The sequence below is a fragment of the Indicator indicator genome, chromosome 1 (assembly GCF_027791375.1).
Source record: "Indicator indicator isolate 239-I01 chromosome 1, UM_Iind_1.1, whole genome shotgun sequence".
NCBI classification, from domain to species: domain Eukaryota; kingdom Metazoa; phylum Chordata; class Aves; order Piciformes; family Indicatoridae; genus Indicator; species Indicator indicator.
Genome location: NC_072010.1, coordinates 87,896,512 through 87,920,280, shown reverse-complemented (window position 1 = coordinate 87,920,280; position 23,769 = coordinate 87,896,512). Strand labels below are relative to the sequence as shown.

At 45.1% G+C, this 23,769-nt stretch overlaps 3 protein-coding genes across 3 annotated transcripts; 1 reads left to right on the top strand and 2 right to left on the bottom strand.

Annotated features, from left to right (window-relative positions):
- The first annotated feature begins 44 nt into the window (after window positions 1-44).
- On the top strand, window positions 45-5,384 carry NEPRO (nucleolus and neural progenitor protein). Its single transcript, XM_054386804.1, has 9 exons — window positions 45-135; window positions 313-467; window positions 1,148-1,224; window positions 1,330-1,461; window positions 1,788-1,865; window positions 2,765-3,126; window positions 3,860-3,921; window positions 4,312-4,562; window positions 4,981-5,384. Exons 1-9 carry the CDS (start codon window positions 45-47, stop codon window positions 5,375-5,377), a joined length of 1,605 nt encoding a protein of 534 aa, XP_054242779.1. The 3' UTR covers window positions 5,378-5,384.
- Window positions 5,385-6,332: 948 nt separating this feature from the next.
- TAF13 (TATA-box binding protein associated factor 13) lies at window positions 6,333-9,414 on the bottom strand. The gene is made up of 4 exons (XM_054386089.1): window positions 9,341-9,414; window positions 9,047-9,125; window positions 7,943-8,040; window positions 6,333-7,041 (listed from the first exon to the last, which is right to left on the bottom strand). The coding sequence occupies exons 1-4, from the start codon at window positions 9,365-9,367 to the stop codon at window positions 6,871-6,873; spliced, it is 375 nt and encodes a 124-aa protein (XP_054242064.1). The 5' UTR covers window positions 9,368-9,414; the 3' UTR covers window positions 6,333-6,870.
- A 4,027-nt stretch (window positions 9,415-13,441) lies between these two features.
- GTPBP8 (GTP binding protein 8 (putative)) lies at window positions 13,442-23,769 on the bottom strand. The gene is made up of 7 exons (XM_054386684.1): window positions 23,764-23,769; window positions 16,134-16,592; window positions 15,949-16,047; window positions 15,318-15,448; window positions 14,864-14,963; window positions 14,377-14,495; window positions 13,442-13,969 (listed from the first exon to the last, which is right to left on the bottom strand). Exons 1-7 carry the CDS (start codon window positions 23,767-23,769, stop codon window positions 13,885-13,887), a joined length of 999 nt encoding a protein of 332 aa, XP_054242659.1. The 3' UTR covers window positions 13,442-13,884.

Genomic DNA, 23,769 nt, shown 5'->3' with positions numbered 1-23,769 from the left:
AGCCTGCCTCCTGCCCTGCGCAGAGCCGCCCCACACCGGTCAAGATGGCGGCGCCCGCGGCGGCGTGGAACCGGCTGGACGTGCCGTGGCCAGCGAGCAGTGCGACGGTGGCTTTGCCGACCCAACACCCTGCAGGTCCCCGCCGCCGATCCGGGCTGGGGAATGGGCCCACGGAGGGATGGGGGGCGGGCCCTTTGCGGGACGCCCGCGGGAGGCGGGACGGTTGGGGAACGCGTGTCCCGGCCGGGGCTCTCAGGCGTCGTCGAGGTGGCGGCGGCGGGCACTGAGGCGATGCCTGGCTCCCGCCCGCAGTGAGGTCGTTGCTGGCGTTGAGGCGGCGGTGCTACCTCGCCCGCAAGCGGCTGTCGGGGACGCAGCTGGCCGCTGAGGGACGTGTTCTGCGGGCCGTGCTCTACGTCTACCACAACAAACTGCGCCGGCACCGGTCCTACCTGGCCATGCAGCAGGTGAGGAGCAGCCCCAGCTGCGCGGGACGGAGCATCACATAATAAGTATTTTGGAGCAGGTCCATTTTTGTCGTCCTTAATCCTCTTCATAGTCTACAGCAGTGGTTCTGTGTAGACAGTGGAATTTTTGCTTTCCGGCCGTGTGCGACCAGTATTAGATCTCGTATTCTTGTAAGTGGGTACAATTACACACCTTTATATGGGCAATACAAGGACTTAATTGTCAATAATTCATTTTCGGTTAATAATGGCGTGAGGGAAGAATACATCTAGGCACTTTCTGTTTTAAGATGAAAAGTGAACTCTAGATCAGTTTTGCATTAAAGGGATTGTCAGTATCTTCAAATAACTGTTTTGAAATAGGACAGGACTCATTCTTATCTTTTTGGATTTGTTTATACATTTTCACAGGCCACCATATACAGCAGGGGAGACGATGCAGCAGCAATTCACAATGGCCTACTCCAGCCCTTCACTGAAATTCCATGTTCAGAGAAGTGTGATAAAGGATTCTTTTTCATCATTGTGCAGATACAGGAACCTATCAGAACATTCTATCGAGCAAATCTGCAGTTTATGATCTTAATCTGATAAGGGGAAGGTGTCACTTAACAGCATGACAGTTCTTAGGCACTCCCGTCTCTCCAAGTATCAGTCAAAAGAATTTTCTTTTCTTCTAGGTAGAACAATGCTTGAAGCGCCTATGGAAAATGAACTTGGTGGGTTGTATTGAAACTCTATCAGAACTGGTTCCCAAGTAAGTGTCATGATCCTGTACGGTATATTATCCATTAACTCAGTCTGCAGAGTTGGGAGGGGAGTGATAGATCATAACCATTTTTTCACCCTCATGTCAACACAGGAAAAATACAACCCAAGCCCATAGAGAGTGCTTGATTCCAAGCCAGCCCATGCTGGAAACAGTGGCTTTGAAGGTACTGGGAGGTTGTAAGCTCATACTGCGTCTACTGGACTGTTGCTGTAAAGCTTTTCTGTATCCTCTTTTGACCACGAAAGTATTCTTGCGTCATGAGATCAAAAGTAGGTCTGCTGTAGGCCCTGTATTGCTGATGAATGCAGCTGTGCAATTCATATGTACAACTTGAAGTTTCTTTGATAGCCAAACATCTTATTTTCAAGTTATTATGTAGGAACCTCAGGCTGTTGGCTGGCTACTACTCCAGCCTTAGGAAACCCAGTTTGGATACTCATCTTCCAAATTATCTAGGATATTGCCTTGTGAATTGCCCCTAGTTGGTGTGTTCAGCAAGTCTCATTACATGCTGTTTATTTTTTATCCTTAACTGGTGTAATCTTCAGCTTGTCTGTTAATCATCTTTGCTCAGAAGAATACATACTTTTGAACACTGTGGCTTCAGGGTTGTTGAGCCGGCTATGGTTTGTGTATTCAACAGTCTGTCTTGTTTGTTGTCTGTTTGATGTGCCTGTCAGGGAGAAGGACTTGTAATTAGGCCTTGCTGCTGAGTGTGCTTTATTCAGCTGACAGGAGGAGGGAGTGTTAGGAGTGTCCTTCCATCCTTTTGGATTTGATTCTAGCACCTGAAGAGTTGTGTAAGTGGAGAGAGACTTCTTACTGCCATTACGGAAAGATTTGTTCTTGGTTCATTACAGACTTTCTGTGGCACTAATAAAATCACAGTTTTAATGCCAGCCTGTTACTAACACTAACACCTGGTACTCTTTGTCACAATCACTACGTCCTGCCTCATGCCAAAATGGAAAGGTTGGGATAAAGTTATAACACTGCTGAGTTTTCCAGGAAAAGTGGCTTTCTGGTCTCAGTATGAGAAAGTAACTGCTGTCTATAGCTGAAAGAGTAACAATGTTGTGTAAAACAACTCAGTAAAGTGTTCTTTGGCACAAGAAATGGGGACTCCCCAGCAAACACAGAGCAGGCAATTGTCCAGCATTGGTGATAGCACCATTGTCTTGGATTGGTACAGTTGCTTTTGGGGAAAGACCTCATGCCAAATGATTTGGATGTGACCTGAGAACCTGCTAAGTCCCAGGTGTAGCACTCAGAAAAGCTCTAGGGAAGCAGAGGGCTCTTGATTGGGGATTTTCTAGTCAAGTCAACTCTACATTCTGATCTTAAATAGTTCCTTAAAGCTCAGACCAATACTAAGGGAAGCATGGTGATGGAGTGCAAAAAGATAAGGGAAAAGGCAGCTTTGGATCTCTTCCATCAGCTTTTCTGCCTGAGCTGAAAGTACTTGTTGAGTGAGCACAAGGTTTTGCTAGAGGAGACTCCACACCTTTCTGTCTTCTCTCTTCAGGATTCAGTACAGGTGTGCATTGCAGAACCTTATGTCGTTGTATGGCTTGTTGTCAACATCACTTCTGCTGGTTTCTGAGACCCAACAGATGCCTTATATCAAAGGGTTTACCTTCCCTTCTGATATCAGTAACTTCCTTGGAGTTCATGTGTCTTCTGAGTTGAAGCAGCAACAGACTAGAATGCTTACAACAAGAAAACCTACCAGTTGGCTGAAGAAGCTCTTCCCAGCAGTGCCAGAGGCAGCATCAGAGATTGAGAAAAAGAGAAATTTTGCAACCTGCATGAGGGCTGTGAAAAAACATGGCATCCCATGCCCCACGGACATCGGAGAGCCAGTTTTGGTGACCAGAGCTAACAGAGGTAAGGCCATGTGCCATAGTGATACTGGCAGCTGACTGCAACTTCTGTGCAACAGAGCCAAGCAGTTCTACTGCTCACAGAGTGTAGTTCTAGTACAAACTCCCCTCTCTTGTCTTTGGAAGAGGAGAATGCTGCATGTACCCTTAACTTTATAAACCTGTGGATAATGTCAGTATTGTAAGGGTTTCAGGTTGTTTTTATTTTGTTTTGTTCTGTTTTGTTTTAAAAACATGATACAGCCTGGAGAGAAGCAGGTGATGAATGCAGTCTTGTAAATATGTTACTTGTATTTCCCTATTTCTGCATAGATGGGACCCAAAGATAGTGAGGAAAGCCAGGAGCATTGTGTGCAGCCCATATAAGAGTAGAAAACGGTCTAAGTACAGGATGCAAGTATCTTGTGCTTGTTGGTTGTGGGCTGTGCCAAGTCTTCCCCTATAGTCAGAGCTATGGCGAGTGACTGCAGGCATCCAGGTGTTTGTGTGAGGCTTCTAATCAGTAAGTTTTCCTTTCTAGCCATCTGTAAATCTGTGCATCTTCCCCATCCCTTGCCAGCTGCCATGTGAGATGAATGTAGTCCCCCTGAGTTTGCCTAGAAATGTTGAGTACAGGTGTGAACCTGCTGAGAGAGCCAGCAGGAGATCTGAGAGCTCAGCAGGGCAAAGCATTGTGCTGTCTCTGTGCAAAGACTTAGAACGGTCTTTCCTTTGCAATGGGAACTCTCTCTTTGTAGGGAAACCCCGAGGGTGTGATGTGAAGAGGTTACTTAGACCATCTAGACCTCCAGCACAAGAGGTTTGTATGGTATCATTTTATCTGTTTTATTTTTTAATTCAATCGTGGTAGCCCTGATTGAGAACGTGCCCTTCCCTTGCCTTATTTTTGCTTGTCTAACAATCCAAGTTAGTGTGGAAGCTTTGCACTGAAAATCAGTAACCTCTGCTTAGCAATTGGAATTTTTATTGGCAAATCAAGTGTAATCAAGCAAGTCAGCAGTAGACAGGAATACAAATTCTAATTACCTGCCTCTTCTTTTTGTATTCCACAAAACAAAATCACTCTTCCACTATCTCCTTAAGAAATAAGGAACAGTTCTCACAAAAACTTCAATGCTCTGCTCCTCTCCATCAGGGAGGATCAGGCATGTCATGTTTTTAAGACTGTTTCTGTTATTCTTTGTTTCAGGGTATCAGCATGGCATCATCATCTCTTAAAGCAAAGTCAGCATCACTTTCCTCCGTTACAGCAAAATCTCAGCATGCTGGATCTCTTGTACAAATGATCCAAACAGCTACATCCTTTAGGGAGCTGTCAGAAGCACTCAGAAAAGCAATTCTCTGGTGTAAAGGCAACAAATTCAAATCAGCAGCTTATTTTCTGCGTAGCAAGTTGTTGAAAAGCAACCGGCTGCACCATGTGGAGGCTCAAGGATGCAGGTAATTTGTGCATGGGTGTGGGGTTTCTGCAGCTGACACTTGATATTTTGGTATTATCTATTTTGCTACACTGGAGAGGAGCATAGAGGTGTTTTTGAATGGGATCACTAGTTCAGGTTACTGGATGTTCTGATGTGAACCTTCTCTTTAGTTGCAGTCACTTTTGAAAGGATTTAAAAGGCTAACAAATGTGCAGATACTTAAGCAGGAGGATGAAATATCCTTTAAAGCATGAGCATGTTTAATGGTTATGTGATGCAAGGGCTGTTCTTCAGAATGCCCTGGTACGAGGTTGTAGCTCCCTAGTAAGACAAGGAAAATGGTGAAGGCAAGGCTAGAACCCAAATCTCTTCAAATCCCAAATGGAGTAACTTTATCAGCTGCTAAAGTATGTTTTATGCACCTTGCTCTCCTTAAGCTTGAAGAAGAAACTGTGCTGTGTCAAAACTTCTGTCTGTAAATGCCTCCTCTACGGGTCACAAAATGCACGCTGGCCAAAGCAGTACCTCCAGGCACAGTTCTGTCGAAGGAGGATGAAATCATCCATGCGCTTCAGGAGAACTCGGAAGACTGCTTGGCAAAAACCTTCTGAGCTTCCTGGGGTCTGTGGGAACAGTCCATCGCTCATCCTGCCAGCCTACCACAGTGGGTCTCCAAGTCAGGAAGGACATTCCAGTGCTGGTACAGGCTGTGTCAGACTCAGTACAGCAGGGACCTTTAAGCAGCTGCTGCTGGAAGGAACCCCTGGCCCTGGGTGGAAAGAAGCTACTGAGAACATGGATATTGATTCTATTTTTGCAGCTATGGGTGTCTGACTCTGGACTTGAGAGGAAGAAAAGGGTCAAGTCATTCTAATCTGTTTGGGGTTTTTTTTTGGGGGTGGGGGGGTGTTGTTTTTTTTTTTTTTACATAAAACCTTCAGAGCTCTAATGGTGTCTTGGTAACTTGCATCCTGAATTCTGCCAAGAAACTAGCACCTATTTTAATATGTTTTTTAAAAAGGCACTTTTTTTTTTTAATGGAAAGGTGTTCCAAACTGCCAAATAAACAGTCTTCAGCCTTGTCCAGGAAGAGTAATGTATTTGAGTGACTTTCACTGTGTCCCTTCTCTGCTGTTAAGTTTTAACCACATGTTAAGTCCTGCTGTCCAATCCACAGTGCAAATAGTTACCACCCATGGCAGAAGGCTGCAGCTGATCACTTGCTACTGCTTTGGAGAGAAGACTTGCTGCCACTTTTCCAAAGAAGCAGTCTTAGACTCTTCCTTCTTTACTACTTGTAGAGGGGACAGCCTTGACTTGCACTGTTACCACTGTTCAGCATTTGTTCTCCTTGCCCTGGAATGAGGAGTTAACTGAACCTACTACCTCTGAGCAGTTCCAGAAATAGGGGAAAGCACAGCTGTGGACTGCAGCAGTAAACTCCTGACTGGTGAACACACTTCTTACTGTCCTGAAATCTTTTTAATACAATTGCAACTTCTGCCTGCTTGGCACTGTAATGAACAGCTACTCCAACCTACAGTAATGAACTAATGTTACAAGCATTTGGGTTAATGCTTTCTGATAGGCTCTTGCTTGTAACTAAGTCACACAATCAGGTTCTCTAAGAAACAGTAGAGGAAAAAAAATGTCTCAGGATGAGGAACAGGAATCTGCTTTATTGTAGAATTTCTGTTAGTGCAGGTAAAGCTGAAACAGATCAGCTTCACTTTCTTAGGCTTCATAATGGTAGAAAACAAAAGAGCTGTGCTCGTTAGAATACAAGTAACATTCCTAGCCAGTTAAGTGCCAAAACTCCTGTATTGAACACCTTGTGGCATTGATCAATATAAGTTTAATTACAAGGAGTGGGCACAAACTTAAAACATTTTATGCAAAGAAACTATAGAGAGCAAAGAACCTACAGAGAGCAAAAAACAGAATTTCTATAGGAGTTCTGGCTTGAAGACTTTCTCCAGTTAACTAAGAGCCATTTTCTAGGTTTCTTTTGACAGGAATACTGAATGGTAATTACTAGGTCTCTAAACAGCTGATTCATCACCGTCCTTCTGAAACAGAATTCTTGCGATTACAAGAATCCTTAGAGCTCTTATTTCGTAAAGTAGTATAAAACTCACTTCAGTATACCACATACAGTTGGATAATATTCAGCTGCTGGCATACTTCTCCCTTAGAAAAGGCTGGGAGTAAAGGCAAACATCCCAGCAGTGACCTCTGTCTTGAACAACCCCTCCAAACAAAACATATGATGTTCCTGTCGGGCAGCAGGTGCCTGAATAATGCCCCAGGGCAGGTTGTGCACATGATCAGGAACCATAGTTTGCTTCATCAAACGCCTTCCTGGCTCGTTTCAGTTCTTCATTCATAGTTAGGAGGTCTTTAACTCTGGCAAACTTCCGGGGGTCCTTGCGTATTAGAAAGACGATGTCCTCAACCTGAACACGACCCTGCCGCCCAATTGACATGGCCTTGTGTGTCTGTTAGAGGGAGAGAGGAAAGGTAGATGGGTTCATTCACCCCCTTTTTAAAAAAGTAGCTTAATTCCACTTTGTTTCCTGTCATTTTATAATTAAAAAGCAAACAGTTGCAAGATCTGGGCACCATCATCCTAGACATAACAGAATTCCCAGTAAACCATGGACTTAACTGTCACTGCTGTCCCCAGCTGCCTGGTCACCCCCAGCACATACCACTATATATACTTAACAGTATGGCATCAAAACTAAACCCATATTGCATGTAAGGCACCCAGCCTGCAGAGTGCTTGAGGATGAACAGCATCAGGCAGAATTTGAAGCCAGCGTGAGGCAACTGTATCGTATCACAGGACAGTATAAGGCATTTTGATGAGGGAAGGCAAGACCAACCTTCCAGAAGAAAGGGGATCCACAAACAGTAGGAATAACTTAAAAAAAAAAAAAATCCTAAACTTTCAAATAGTATTCAAACATCTGAAGAGAGATGGCTTCAGGCCTCAGAAGCTTACATTTCTTTCATAGTGCAGAGCTACATTGCCACCCAAAGACATTTTCCTTAAACATACCAGGAGAAAATTCGATAGACTTTTCAGAGCTGAGCTTTGTCTTTTGTCAGCTGCACATACAGTGATGCTACAGTGAACTCCAAAGCCAGATGTGTATTTCCTTCCCTAGAATTCCAAACTAACTGCCACTTGAGAACTTCATACAGTGTCCTATATCCACATGGAGACATAAACATGAATTTTTGCCTTAAATCTTAGAAGAACAAAGTACCTTTTTCTACTAACATCAGAATTTTGGGCCTGGGATAATGCAATATTTCAATGAGAGGAGACTTACTGAGAAGACTTAAAAGTTTTAGTGAGGATGTTTTGACTGCTGTCCAGAACTGACTCACCATTTCTGTGATAAACTCTATTACCAGGTCCTCAAGAATGTCCACTGATTCTGTGTAAGGGTTCTGATCATCTCCAAATCCATACATCATGCATCTTACTGCAGAAAGAAACACTTGGTGTGAGGCCTATTTCATCCATTCAGTGCTGTCTGCAACACACACCTGTTAAAGCTCACCAGCCTACACATTCACTCACCAGGATAGCTCTCTTAGAATCACAGAATGGTAGGGGTTGGAAGGGAACTCTGGAGATTGAGTCCAACTTCCCCTGCTAAATCAGGATCATTAAAATCAGGTTGCACAGGTGGGTTTTGAAAGTCTACAGAGACAGAGACTCCACAATCTCTCTGGGCAGTGTGGTCCAGTACTCCCACAGCAAAGAAGTTCTTCATGTTGAGATGGAACTTACTGCGTACTAGTTTGTGTCTGTTGCCCCTCATCCTATCACTGGGCACCAGTGAAAAGGGACTGGCCCCTTCTTCTTGATGCCCACCCTTCAGATATTTGTAAACATTAGATTCCTTCTCAGTCTTCTCCAGAGTAAACGTCCCCAGGTCTTTCAGCCTTTTCTCATAAGACAGATATTCCAGTCCCTTAACCATCCTTATAGGCCTGTGTTGAAGTCTCCAGTATTTTCCTGTCTTGAACTGGGGAACTCAGAACTGGAGACAAAATTCCAGATGGGGTCTCACTAGGACAGAGTAGATTCCTTGTCTGTTATCAAGGACAATTCCTGAACAGGAAATAAGCAGCAAATGGAAGCCTACAAAAGCCTAGTGCTGTACATACATAAAAGCCTGCCTAACAACAGACACTGAGTACTTAGCCTGACAATGTGACTGACTTCAGGCACAGTTAGGTTAAGAGGATGCATTAGCAGTAATTTCGGGGAGCCCTCGAGACAGCTTTCTGCTCTTTCAGCCAGGGCACGTGATGAAAGCTGCTGTTTTACTAAGGAAAACTGAATTTTGGAATCCCACAGCTGCCTCCTCGGAGTTTTGGCTGTGTTTGGAGGAAGGACATCACCCTTATAAAGCTACAGTGAGCGCTGCAGCGAGTGTCCCATCAGTGCTTGGCAGGACTTTCCAGCCCCACTCGACTCACGTTCTTTGGAGAACAGCCTCTTCCTCCTGCCTTGCCCGCCATCCAGGCCGCCGCCGGCTTCTTCCGCGTCTTCTTCAAACTAGACGGACAGAAGGAGGAGTGACCGCCGTCAGCGGCCCTGCCGAAGTGGGACCCTTCCCTCGCCCCCCATTCCCCGTCCCCCGTCCCCCTTCCCAACCGCGGCTCGGGGCCAGGCCTGCGCCACTGGCAGCTCCTCCGCGGCAAACGAGGGCTGCCCGGCCGCAGTTGGGATACGGGCCGAAGGATCCTGACACCTCTACCCCCGCCACTCACCGGCACGTCTTCTTCTTCATCAGCCATGGCCACCCAAGCCCACGGCTGCTTCCGGACGCTGCAGCAGACCTTCCTCTTCCTCGGTGCCGCGGAGGCCGCCGGGCCGTGGTAGGCTGGGGGCGGGGCTTAGGGCGGGGTGGTCCAGCCCTGTGCCGGTGCCTCTGCTTTCTGGCTGCCCTGTGTCTGCTTCCGCTGCCCGGCCTGGCCCGACCCAGCCCAGCTATTCCACGCCGAGCGGCAGCGGCTGCGGCCTTGCCATGCCGCGTTCCCGGTCCCTCTGCGCTTTGCGGAACGAAGCCAGGAACGCGCAGGTTTCTGAGGAACCGGCTGCTCGGCCGGCGAAGCGCTGCCGCAGCATCGGCCTGGCGGGGAGCGGCCGGCGATGCGTGTGATCGTGGCCGCTAAAGTTCAGGGCTGACTGCAGTTGCTGCTGTTGTCGGGAGGATTTTATTATAGCGTGTTTCCGTCAGGAGTAAAATGTGAAGTCTGATTCTCCCTTATAGGTCTAGCCCTCGGCTTTTGTTTCAGTTCCCCGCCGACAGTAACCACTGTCAGCTATGTAACCGCCTCCTGGTGTGCTCCCTTTGCTTTAGAATTGGTTTGCTGCGTTGAAAGAAACATGAGGATAAGGCTGGGTAGTTCCCTGTCCTCTGCTCCGGCTGCTCCCTCTGCCCTCCCAGCCCACGTTGGTGTAAGGAGCTCTGGTGGAGAACCTGACCAAGCCCATACAGCCTGGGGTTGGGTTGTACAGGAACTTGCCTTGGCCCAGAACAGGGTAGTTCAGGGATTTCAGGAAGAGTATGAAATGATCCAGAGTATGGATTGTTTATCCTTGGATCAGTCACTATCAATAGTCACTGTGTAACTGCAAAGCAAACAGCTTTACCCGTGAGGCAAAGATAAGCATGTTTGAGTCTCTAAAATACTGTTCCTGTGGAAGCAGAGATGCTATGAGCATCCTTTTCTTCTTGTAATTTTACAAAATTACATATTCTGCTACATACTATTCTTCCATAGTGAAGATGTGGCACAAAGGAAATACTCAAGATAAATTTGGTGACGCTTCCCAAATCTGTGTATGATTAGATAGTCTGATCATGCTAATGTGGTTTGAAAGGAACCTTGAGGTGTCTGGTTTGTTCCCCTGCTTAAAACAGGGTCAGTCATTAGGTCAGAAAGGTGTTCTTTTCCCAAACAGCCTCTGGCCCATGTGGTTGCTTGGGGCTCTTATTTCCTTGAGCAAGACTTACACTTGCCCTTGTTAAATTTTGTAACATTGTTGTCAGTCCTTTCCTTCAGCTGTACCATCTCACTCTAAATGGCGGCTCTACCCTTGAGCTGTTCCCCCCAGTGTGGTGCCATATGCACAATTGGCAGCAATGAACCTTCTCCTCCAGACCACTCACTAACTGGACGCATCCCAGGATAGACCCTTACAGTATTCCACTTGTGACCATCATACCAGTAGAGTATGACCCACTAACTACTACCCTCTGAGCCTAATTATCCAACCAGCTTTCACCGATGTAGTTGTGCACCTGCTCAAACCTCTTGTTTCCTAATTTGAATACAAGAACAATGCAGGAGACCGTGTAAAAAGTTGCTAAATTTGGGGTATATGATGTCTGCTATACTTCTCTCACACAAAAAAATCCATTTTTTTTCTTATTAAAGTGTCGTAAGAAGTAGTGACCACTGTCTAATTATTATTTAATCACGATTTAATAATTTTTAAAATAAAGTCTTTTAGTTTATCCCACAACAGTGACTTCTAGTAATTCACCCATGACAGCCTCTCAATTTATTAAATTATCCTTAGTTTGGATTTCATACAAGATCAATTTGCCTTTTCTTAGTTCTGTTCCTTTCATCTTGTGTCGTGCAGCATGGAATAAAACCACAGGTACAGAAGCAAAGATTTACAAGGTAATGCTGGATGCCTGCAGTGTGGCTTACTTGCTGCAAACAAGACATCAAAAGGATTTAAAACAGTAATCATCTCTGTTACATCAGAATGTGGCCAGGCACACCACTGATCAGTGAGTGAAGAAAAAGAAAAGGAGAGCTTTTGTGTCCCTGGCCTGAGAAAATACAGTTCCTCGTTCAGCACCACAGCATGTTCCTTAAGAACTTGGCAAGAAAGTCTGCTAGTGGGTCAGATGCCTGTTTACCTAAAGCATGCTCCCATGAAGGCACTTCAAGTTTTGAATGTTTGGGTGAAGAAGAGGACTTGATTTTGGTTACTGCCTTACTTATGGCAGGGGCACTGATTCTGTAACAAGCTAACTGGCGTGACTTTTTCAAAAGGCATGAGGGGTAATGGCTTCAAACCGGAGGAAGCTCAATTTAGATTAGACATGAGGAAGAAATTCTTCACCATGAGGATGGTGAGGCACTGGAACAGGTTGCCCAGAGAAGCTGTGGAGGCTTCAAGCTTCGAAGTGTTCAAGGTGACGTTGGATGGGGTCTTGAGCAACCTGGTCAAGTAGGAGGTGTCCCTGCCCACTGCAGAGGGGTTGGAACTAGATGATCTTTAAGGTCCCTTCCACCCCAAACCATCCTGTGATCCTGTGATTCCCTCATGCAGACAGCTGAGCAAAATGCAAGTTATTCCAGTATTGAAATAAATGAAGATCTTTTGAACAACACAGCAGAAACTGAGATGTGTCCAGAGCTAAAACTCATTCTTCAGGGTCAGACTGTACCTGCTGTTTCTGGTACAGCTGTATGACCTAGCTCCACATGGCTTCAACAAAGGATGCCTCAAGGCAACTGTACACACAGAGCTTTTGGGGTCCAAGTCACAATCTGCTGCCATTTCAAAACACTTTTACACAAAGAGGTTTACCAGACATACCTAAGATATATAATGGTTAATAAAAGACCTGAAAGTACTGTAAGGGGTTTTGTTATGAAGAAAGAGTGAAAACAGAAGTGCAGTTTTTCACGTTTACAGGCTTATTTTCAGAGGCTCTTCAGTCACGGCTGAGGCCTTGGTAAGACTGATACTTTTGGAAGATCCTGGTTTTAAGATACAAATAAAAGGTTATTTCTGAAGTGTTCACCTGCACTTGTTCCATCTGTCCAGATACTACTGTACTTCCCCCTAGAATCAAGCATTCTATGGGCTGGTTTCCTCTGAAGCACTTGAGGATTCTTAGAAGTAAAAGGTTACAGAATTACATCTGCTAAGAGGAGGAAAAACTAGAGTCCCACATCTTCCTACTGCATTCCCCATGCCCCCCACTTCTTACCTGTATGCTGAGAACAGACCTCACCTCTTGTCTGAGAGTTACAAGAAATTCCATAATGAAACAAACCACTAGAAATACTTCAGAGAATGGTTCATGAAAGGCCTGCCCCTTCTTGAGGTTTCAACTCTTAATGAGAGCAACTGACAACTGTGTATGCACATCTGTTAATGCTAAGACATGACAAGACTGAGTGCAAGTTTGACACAGCCATTTAATAGCTTTGGTCTAAATTCTCCTGTACTAATTCCTCCTATTGATGTCAGTAATTTTCTCTTTCACCCCCCAGTTTCGTGCCTTGTAATGAGCCACTTTCATGTGCTCTTTGTTGCTGTAGGACACAGTTCTGTCTGCTTCAGTGCCCCTGAAGAGTATGAGACATTGGCACTGTGCTTCAGCACCCACAGCAAAATGGATGGAGATAATGGACAATGTGCTGTCTCACACAGCTCATCCAAGGGCAGCTGCAAACTTCATGCTGGATTTAAAACAGAAGGTAGATGCAGCAGTACTGATGATAAAGTACAGAAGGAGAGAGTTCCCCTAGGTGTCAGTAATTCATTCCACTCGATTTCAAGCCAACAGGTATCAATAAGCAGATCTCATTGAAGATTTGTCCTTTTTTCATCCACCTGGAAGGACAGCTCAATGTATGCAAGCAAGGCATTCTATCACACCACACCTGCTGAAGGCAGGGGAATTACAAAAGTACAATAAACACAAAGTCCTCAACGCACCTTCACAGACCACATCTTGCCTATTTCCACTCCAGATCACCTTAGAGCAGGCAGGTTGTGCATGTGCTAGTTTTTGACCCTCACCACATAAGCTGAGAAAACTAAACCTCTGTGTGTTAATTCAACTGGGCAAGTCCAGTCTGCTTGGCATTAGGGATATAGTTTTATTATGGCTTTTTATTAACCAGATGTCTAGTGTCCTAAATATAGCAGAGCTTATGCATACAGTGGTAGCTTTTTGAATAATTTAGCAGAAGGGAGAGAAAATGCTCTATTAAAACAGCTTCTCTTAGAAGTTTCTCTTTGCTTAGTTCTACTTAGCACAATCATTCAGGTTTTAAAGAAGTTTTATAACAACCTGGATTCATTCATAATGCAAACTTCCTGATATGATGAATTTATAAAACAAAAAACTTAGCCTTACAATATCAATTTACTCAAGTTTATCCAAAAATAAATTATAATACCTTGAGTTATTTACAACAAAACCCCAGATCTCTGGTTTTGGTACCTTTTGTTCTGGGAGAGCTGAGCAGATCAAGGAGCAAGTTTTTTTTCAGCTGGATTCTACCGTAGATAGGTTTCCAGTAACATGGGCTACAAAGCACCTCAGCAAGTGAACCCCTGAAAACTCCAGAGAACTGTGGAAAGAAAGGTTCAGTGCCAGATGCTGCTATGTCTTGTGACAATAGAAGCAAACTCAGCCACAGTAAATCTCCTGCAGCGTGGTAGTGCCTCAGTAAATGGAGCATTTCCGCTACATAAACAATTCCACCTTGCTACTGGTAACACAGCTCCAACCAGAATGGCAAAGGCCACTAGCATGCAGCATAGGGACATGCTGCCTCCCTCAGAGAAAGGCCAAAGAGCAGCAGCCTTTAAAACTGAACTCCATTCACTTGCAGAAAAGGGGGAAGACCAAAAAGGGCATTTCCCCACTGGCAACCCACCCTCCATCCCTGGAGCACACCACCTCTAGAGGAGACAGGCCTCTTTTGGCTGAAATCGTCACCTGAAAGGAAACAGCAGCAATGGAGAAGGGCTTTACCTGACCAGGAATAACTGAGGAAAACATCCATGAGTTTTCTCCTTGACATAGTCCTGAATCTCCAATACATTCCTTAACAACACTCCCCTGGAAGCTCGGTCAATTTTTGTTAACACCATCTGCACGGATCCAGAAAGAGAGGATTGAAAAAGGAAAAGATTATACTAGCCTGGGACAACTTTAAGAGCCCTGGACTTTTTTACAAGGCAGGCTGGAAGCTCTGGGTCATATCTAGACAAAAAAATGGTACAATACACTTCCCCAAACACTCCTATAACCTGCATAAAGAGTGGACCTTTTCAGGCTACTCAACATGAGCACTGAAAAAGCAGTGTTGATTTAATCAATCAAGCAAAACCCCCTTAGATCCCATCACCCCCCCAACATATTTTAGGCCTATTTTATTAACAAGAAGGGGATGTGTGTGTTATGACTTAGGTAGGATATCAGTAACTTAGAACTAAAACATGAACAAGGCATTACATACCACATAAGGAATTCCAAACTCTTCCAGCATCTCTACTCCAATATGATCTGTTTTCTGGAGTCCTACTACACCATCAACTAATAGAAAAGTCCTCTTCAAGCTGCCAAAAATACAAGCAACAATAATCACTATCATTATTTCATGCTTGCTCTGCTACTTTCAAATTTGCAAACAAGAACGAGCAATGTGGGATCTGGGGATAGGAAGAGCCAAGAAAAGCCATGCGTGGAGCTGAGGAGCAGCATGGAGCAGCACCTCCAGCTTTTCTGCCATTGTGATCTCTTCAAACATGAATGAGTGACACCATAGAGGTTCCCAGGGAAATTACTACAGGGGTAATCAATACTACCACTGGAAGTAGCTACCTCTCCTACATCTTTTCACCTACTTACATGACACTGTATATAGATATTTGGCTTTTATTGCTTTGAGAAGGTACAGTTGAAGCCCTTACTTGTGTCGTTCCTGCAGATAGGCTTCCACCATCTCCACAAAGTCCTTCGGGGCGTGGTAACCATATCCTGGCATATCCACCAGGGTAAAGTACTTCCCTACTTTGAAGAAATTCATCTTCTTGGTGTGGCCCTGAAGTAAGGCAAAAGAAGAAAGGCAGTTAAAAAGTCACTTTAAGCAGTGGACTAGAAGGTGCCATCTCTGTACCACACCTTGCCTCACCCCAGCCTCCAGATGACTCCAAAGCTGCTACTCTTGCTTTAAGCTATCTAGTCTCCTTCTCTTGTGGCAATGCTATGTAGCTCTATGCTTAAAATAGACTAAAAATGCCTTCATGGTTGTCTGTGCTTGGTTCTTCCCAAGGGGCTTTACATCATGTCTGCTCAGCTCCTACAACTCTCCTGTCTGACACATGCACCAGGCTTAGCTAAAGAACTAAACTGGACTCTTTCTACCTTCTCCTTTGCTAGAACAAGGCCTGTGCCAGCCTTGTACTGGTGGCCACCATGGCTGGCATAGTCTGCTGCTGCCTCAAGTTACTAACGAGCTTGTTCTCTCCTGTCTTTCTCAGCCCTTTCCTCTGGATTGGCATGAGCTTCTGACCAAGAAGGGTTGTTAAAATCATCACTTACGGGAGTTTTTGACACTCTGACCTCCACTTCTGGGGAGAGTGAAAACAAGGCCCGGATTAAGGACGATTTCCCCACATTGCTTCGGCCGATAAAGCACACCTGGGGCAGGAGAGGCAGAGAGAGCATTGCTACGTTTGTCCACCTTCCCCCACTCAAGGTGTCGGAGCAGCGGGGCTGACCCTGACCTCAGGCAGGTCTGGCGGTGGGACATGGTCCATGCGGACTGCAGAGCTCACGTAGTCGATGGCGTGACCGCGGTCGGACCTGAAGAGCCCCTCGGCGCGCTGCAGGGCGGCCAGGCCGGGCTGGAAGAGGCTGAACCGCGCCGTGTCCACGCCGGGAGCCAGGCAGCGCGCCAGCTTCTGTAGCGGAAACACGATGCCGGTGCGCCGGTTCTGCTCCAGCCGCAGCACCTCGGACAGGGCGGACAGGGACGGCACGCACCGTGCCGCCACGCCGCCGCCGCCGCGGCCCCAGCCCCGCGGCGGCAACATCCGCAGAGGCAGCGGCACGGCACAGCGCAGCGCAGCCCTGCCCTGCCCCGGAAGGAAGACGGCGGGATCGGGGCGGGGCCCGGCGCTGCGCCCCCGGCTGCCCTCGGGCGGCCCGGGCCGGTCTGCTTCCGGTAGGTGGTGTCTTCTGACCTTCGGAGGGAAGTAGTTTCTCCGTGGGATGGGGTGTTTCGGTTTTGTTCCTGCTCATCTTGTGTGCCAGCTCAACAGCATCGCCAAGCTGCTGGGGGGTCTGCATGGTGAAGCCCAGTTTAGCCACGAAATGGCTCAAAACCAACAGTGTTCTTAGCACGCTCCATCTCTGCTCCCTCTATCAGTTTCCCAAGAACTAGTCTGAGGTTAGACCTTACAGCCAGACAAGCCTGAGAGCCCTGGGGAACGTTGCCGAGGCTTTGAGAGACAAACCCATTTTTCCTCTGCAGCTACAGACCTCTACTTAAAGCCCTGTAAGTCTGGATTGTTTGAAGTGGAAGGGACCTTAAAGATCATCTAGTTCTAACCCCCTGCTATGGGCGGGGGTACCTCCCACTAGTCCAGGTTGCTCAAAACCTCATCCAGCCTGGCCTTAATTCCAGTGATGAAGGTTCACAGCTTCTCTGGGCAACCTGCTTCAGTGTCTCACTACCCTCATAGTAAAGAACTTCTTCCTATTGTCTCATCTAAATCTGCCCTGCTGCAGTTAAAAACCATTGCCCAGCCACCACACAGCCTTATAAATATATATATAGTCCCTCTAGTTTGCCTGTAGCCCCATTCAGGTACTGGAAGGCTGCTCCAATGAATAGATTTAGGGCCTGGAAAGACAATTAGAAGATAACACAGGTTATATCATACTTTCCTGGTATTGAGCCCAGTTATGAAGCTATAAGGAGGGAATTTCCCCTACAAAAAGGACAGCCAGAAACCTACACAGTTCTCAGAAATATTTTCAAATCTTTTGAAATAGGACAAATTTCATAGAATCATAGAATGGTAGGAGTTGAAAAGGACTTCTGGGCATATAGTCCAAGTCACCTGCCAATGCAGGATTACCTAGGACAGGCCACACACAGGAACAAATCCAGATGGGTCTTGAAAGTCTCTAGAGAAGGAGACTCTACAACCTGTCTGGGCAGCCTGGTCCAGTGTCCTGGCACCCTTATGGTGAAGAAGTTTCTCCTCATATTGAGATGGAACTTCCTGTGTTCTGGTTTGTGCCCATTGCCCCTCATCCTATTACAGAGCACCACTGAAAAGAGACTGGCTCTTTCTTGACATCCACCCTTCAGATATTTATAAAGATTAATAAGATTCCCTCTCAGTCTTCTCCAGACTACACAGGGCCATAGGCTTTTTCTCAAGTTTATGACCAGTGAAAGCAGTTAGTGGGAAGAGTTAGGCTATATGTCTCCAATCCAGGTTGAAACCTATGGAGCAGGCTTCTCTCCTGTCACCTGCAGTGATGCAAACTTATGTTTTTTGTTTTGGTTTGTTTTTGTGGTGGTAATGTAGCAACCTAATGTAGTTGAAATCTGCGGTGAACCCAGTAACAGAACACTGACGCTGCCCAGAGGTGATGCTCATAATCACTCCAGTGGGCAGATTTCCTTATTTCTATGCCAAAGTGTGATGTGCAAAACAGAGGAGAAAGTGATCTTAAGTCACTGTCTCAAGACACTGTCTTAAGACAGTGTCTCAGTGTCCCTGGCAGCAGATTTGCCTGCTTGGAGTTACCCTTACCAGGCACAAGTTTTCCAGCACATTACCCCAGGATGGCTGGTCAGAGACAGGAGGGAAAGTGGCAGAGAAACCAGCTGGCCCATTACACAGTACATCTGCAGTTATGATGATGTGGACAGAGGTGCCTAGTTCACAGGCTAATACCCTAGCCACTAATTAAGTCTCCCTTGTAAAATGTGATAGTATCTGCATAGGCAACAGAAACAAATTCAAATGGTACAGGACCTTCTGAATACTTTGTTAGAAAAGGGCTGGATAAAAAAGAGCACCCAGTAGACCCCCATCTAAAACCTGAAGATCTGAACTGTACATTTCAGTGGAAGATGTTTTGTTGTTTGTTTGGGGTTTGTTCATTTGGTGGTTTTTTGTTTGTTCATTTTGCTTTCTTTTTCCCCTGAACTAAACTGCAGTGTAGGAGTTGGACTCAATGATCTCTAGGGGTCCCTTCCAATGCCTACCATTTTATGATTCTATGATTTTCTGTGGACAGGTCATACAGAAGCTGAAGGAGGGTGGTTACTGTGAACAGGGTTGTTAAATTACCAGCACTTAAGGCTGCTTTGTATCTGTCCTGAAGAACAACTTTCTATTCCCTGTTTTACTGCTAAACATTAGGCATTCAGACTACAATTACCTATGGCTCATGTCTGTGGCAGCAGATGTCTCTTCTCAGTTGCAGGTTATGTAGTTCAGATGTTAGGAAACAATGACAGAGATAATTTAGTCCACATTAGAAACTCTGACAATCATTCCTTTAGAGTATGAAAGAGGGATCTATAATTACTGACACTGACCTAAATCCCATAGAATGGTCAAGAGCATGGAGCTGGAGGGAAGTAGTGACACCAGTTGTCTTGTCTGGTCTTATCTTGTCTATTGCAGCACTGTGTGACAGGTCAATCATTATTCATTTCAGATACCTCCCAGAGGAGCTGGGAGAGAAGTGAGGGCTTCTTGTGCATTTGGGACAGTTGGTTTGGGTCTTGTGAGCCAAAGCCTGCTGGGCTTTAAGCTTCGTTTCTAAGAAGAGGAAATGAGACCAAATATTGTCACCAGGAAACATGCCAGAGAGGACAGAGCATGTATACCTGACTTATTTTTTTATTTATTTTGACATTAAGAGTCCTACTGTCTGTGAATTTGTGCTTTCCTCTAAAATACAACCTATATTCTTTCCATGTGGAAGGTGGTTTAAGAACTATAGTTAGTAGGATGGACAGTTTTAAAGGCACAATTACTTGTATAAAAGGCAAAGAAACTCCACTTTCCTTAATACAAATTAATCTATTTTAAACCCCCCACAATTTATAAGTGTCGCTTTTCTCCAATAATTAAAGTGTCTCCTTCCTCCAGAAGGAGTTTAAAGACAGAAACCTCTTAAAGGTTGGACATTCTAAGACAACTCCCAAAACTCCCCCAAAACAACAATCTCCAACAACAAAACAAACCAACAGAACCAACCAACCAACAACAACAAAACCCAACAACAAATTAAAAACCCACAATTAAAAAGTAAACCACCCCAAACAACTCATTACTGGGAAAATTACTGGGAAAGTTCTCTAGTAAAGGAGGAGAGAAGCATCATTGTTCATGTGGCAGAAAACGCTTTCAGCTGAAGGATAGTTTCCATTGGCTTCACAGAACAGAAGTTCTTTTTGATATTCACCTCAAATTTGATGAATCTTTTCCATTTGTACCCTTTCTGACCTCTGCTGCAGAGTCTGTTTTTGCACTTCAGCCCCTGAGAGGCAAAGAACAGAAGACAGAACTGCTCCATCCATTGTCTCAGAGTTGGCTTTGGTCAGTTGTACAAGAAACAGTGCTGTGAATGTGCAGAAGAGGAGGAAATTCTGTGTGTTGAGGGGTGCCTAATCAGTTTGAAATCCCTCAAATCTGGGCTGAAAAAGCAGAAGTAGTGCCAATAACACTAACAGGTGAAGACACTGACTCAGCACAGGTGTGATGGACAACCATCATCTCAACTAAGAGATGATTTGATATCGAGTTTTATTTCCTTAATGCTGGTTTCTATGGTCATGACCAGGACCATAGTAGCAGCAGATAAATCTTGAAATAAAGGAATTGCTAAAGAAAGAGGACAAGGTCATGTATTTCCTTCTCAGTCTTGCTGTGCCTCAGATCAAGTGATTTTGTTACAGAGCCATTCAGAATATCAGAAAAAGCTGTGCAAGGAAGGACACTTCTATACTCAACAGCCTTAACCAGGTTTATCAGTAGAGCTCGTGCCTTCATACAGTTCACATCTGTGGTACAACTGCAATGGCAGGGAAAAACAAACAAACAATAAAATCCCCAAAACAACAGAAAGAATATAATTCCTGCTACAATTTTCCAAGCAAGGTACCAGTTTATGCAAGAACCTAGTGTTGAATGGCTAAGATTTTACAACATACTTTTGCTTTATTTATAATAATAATCTAAAAATGTAGTCTTATTGCCTCCTCCGTTTGAGATTGCCTTTCTTATCATGATGAACTTTTTGTGGGCATAGCATCCAAAGGCTGTCTTGTGACCGTTCAGGGGTACTGACAGCTCACGTAGTCCACAGTTATGAGTTTTAGGTTGGAAGAAGAGCTAGTGGGGATGGTCTGTCCCTTGCAGACCTACAACACGTTTGTTCAGATTGCAATATTCTCTAATGATCTGGCCCCAAAAGCATTTCTGATGCAGGCAGAGTATTTCTTTGATCCTTTACAATAGCAACAGCTTCAGCAAATGCCGTCTAGTACTGATGTGGTAAGTTTGGGTTAAATTTTAAACAGAGCATTTGTTATTCCTGAACTAGAAAGCAACAATAAGCATCCCTGAAAGTAAAATATTTTCATTTGAATGTGATATAGCCCATTATTAAAAAACAAAGCCAAAAAACCAAACCACTAACAAAAAAATCCAAAAGAACATTTTCAAGGTGAGTGCTGTTGCTTGCTTTGACCAGAAGATGGAGAGGAAGGAGCAGATAGAGCCTGGGCCCTGACAAAAGCCCTCAAAAAGAGACTGCACAGCAGCAGCATGAAAACAGCATTTCCAAAACTATTGAGCTGAGCCATAAATAACAATTGAGCAGCTATGATTCTATAATTCTATGAGCTACTCAGCAGCGTGCTCTGAAACAGCTGGGAGGGAGACAAACCCATCATTTGGTATATCAGTAACTGGGAGAGAAGAGAGGCTAAGATGTTCTGTTAGAGATATGACATACACATAAAGCCCTTTGCCAGGGCTCTTGCAGAATGGCTACAAAAAGTAAGGTAGCAAGCAAAAAATGACACAAATTAAACAGGTTATCAGGGAGTTCTTCGTGGTACTCTATAACTTCAAGTAAGACAGGGTCTCAAAACACAGAAGTCATCCAAGCTGAAGAGGTGTCTCCATCCTGAAGTTGGGAAGGAGACGCGGTTCAACTGGACATTCCCATCAGTGAAATTAAGACACAAATGAGGTCATATATCAAGATGAGACTATTTATTAAAGAGAGAGAGAATGGAGCAAACAAAACAGAGAAAGAAAGAAAAGAAAAGGGAGAGAGAAAGAGAGAATGGGGAAATAGAGAGCAGGATTGATAATTACCACCCTATGGTCCTTCTTTGGTGGTGGCGGCGGTGGGGGGAGATGTTCCTGGGCTGCTGCCTCCAGCCTGAGATGTCCCTGGTGGTGTTCCCCCCCAAGTAAGATGGCATAGCCCAGGGCTTTCATTCATCTTAGCTCCACCTCACTCACATTCATGTGTGGACTTCCAGTGGGGGTTTTCCTGTGTGTCTGAAGGGGTCATTGCAGAGCAGCCTCCACCTGCCTTTGCCATCCACTGTCAACCACACCCCCTAGGCAGTGGCTGGGCAGGATGACACATCAGGCAGGTCGTTCAGGATGATATTATCTTTGCTGAGATACTTCTCAGTTTTTAATATAATCATCAGGATCACCAGGTGATTTATATTGAGGAGAAGATTCCTTCAGGAGGAAACAATCTAATACTGAAGGACACTTAAAACCGGTTCCAGGGCGGTGTTGGAGGTGAATGGAGAACAATTAGGTCTAACAGCTCAGTTGTGTGGATCAACTGCCTGGGGCACAACAGTGGTGCTCTCACCACAGTATTACCATGCTGTCTGGCTCCAACTCTAGCATCAGACTGGGAGTTTTGGCTTCCAAAAATAAAAAACACCCATCAATCCTATCCCCTGACAAATAGCCCATATACAACCTTTCCACTCTTCAACCATGCAGTAAGTATGCTGTACCAGACTGTAATCCAAACACTCAACCCCCCCTGCCCCGAAAGCTAATAAAAGAAATACAAACATTGTTTCCTGCCCATCACCTTTAGCAAAAGAAAGGCCAAAAAACCCAACCACAAAAAAAAAAAAAACCAAAACCCCAACCAAAACCACACAAATAAAATAACAACAACAACAAATTATGCCTAAGTCCAAAGATAAGGTGACTGGGCTGGGTTGAATTACATCCTGTAGGGAATCCTCTCTTACCATTTCTCAGGCAGTTTCCCGTCTTAGTTTCTACAACGACCTTAGATTCTTTCAGGCGCCTGGGTGCATTGCTCCAAATTAAATCCCAAGTGATTAGGACGCTGAAAGGTTCTGATTCTCATGACTCAGAACATTATTTCTTGCTTCCTCTACCATTTAGTGCTGAGCTACATCACCCACAGATCCTACATGTGAGACTATGGTGTATCACACTGCAGTGACCTAAATGTGATCTTTGCATCTCTGACCTTGCTCTAAACACGAGAAATGGTTGTTCCACTTAACTGCCAAACCACATTGGCTCAAGTTTATGTGGCTGCTCACCAAACAAGAACAAGTCAACTTTGTGGTCTGATTTACCACTGCCACAAAGCAGGGGGGACTGCAGGGGAACAACAGGAATGGACAGGGCAAGTGGGGACATCTGCTTAAACAGAAGAGAGAGTGGCCTCGTGTTCCAGTTAGAAGCAATATCTCGTTATGGTGGGAGAGAAACCACAGAGCAGACTGCAAGGAAAGAGAGGCAGTCTGAGCACCCCAGCTCAAGGACAAAGAACTGGTGGAAAGAGTTCAGCAGACTAAGGGCCACTAAGATGAGGTGACTGGAACACCTGTCATGAGGAAAGGCTGAGAGAGCTGTGGCTGTTTAGCTTGGAGAAGAGAAGGCTGAAGGGGGGTCTTATTAATGCTTACAAATATCTTAGGGGTGGGCATCAGGAAGATCGGGACAGACTCTTCTCAGTGGTTCCCAGTGACAGGTCAAGAGGCAATGGGCAAAACTTGAATGCAAGAAGTTCCATCTAAACATGGGAAAGACTTCTCTACTTTGAAGGTAGCACAGCACTGGAATAGGCTGCCCAGAGTGGTGGTGGAGTCTCCTTCTCTGGAGACTTTCAAGGCCCACCTGGACATGTTCCTATGTGATCTGCTTTAGGTGATCCTGCTCTGGAGGTGGAGCTGGACTTTATCTTCAGAGATCTTTCTAACCCCTGCCATTCTGTGATAATTAATTTAAAAGGCTCCTCCTGTATCTAAAGATGATCAGATATTTCTACCTAACTCTGCTATTCAGTTACCTTCAT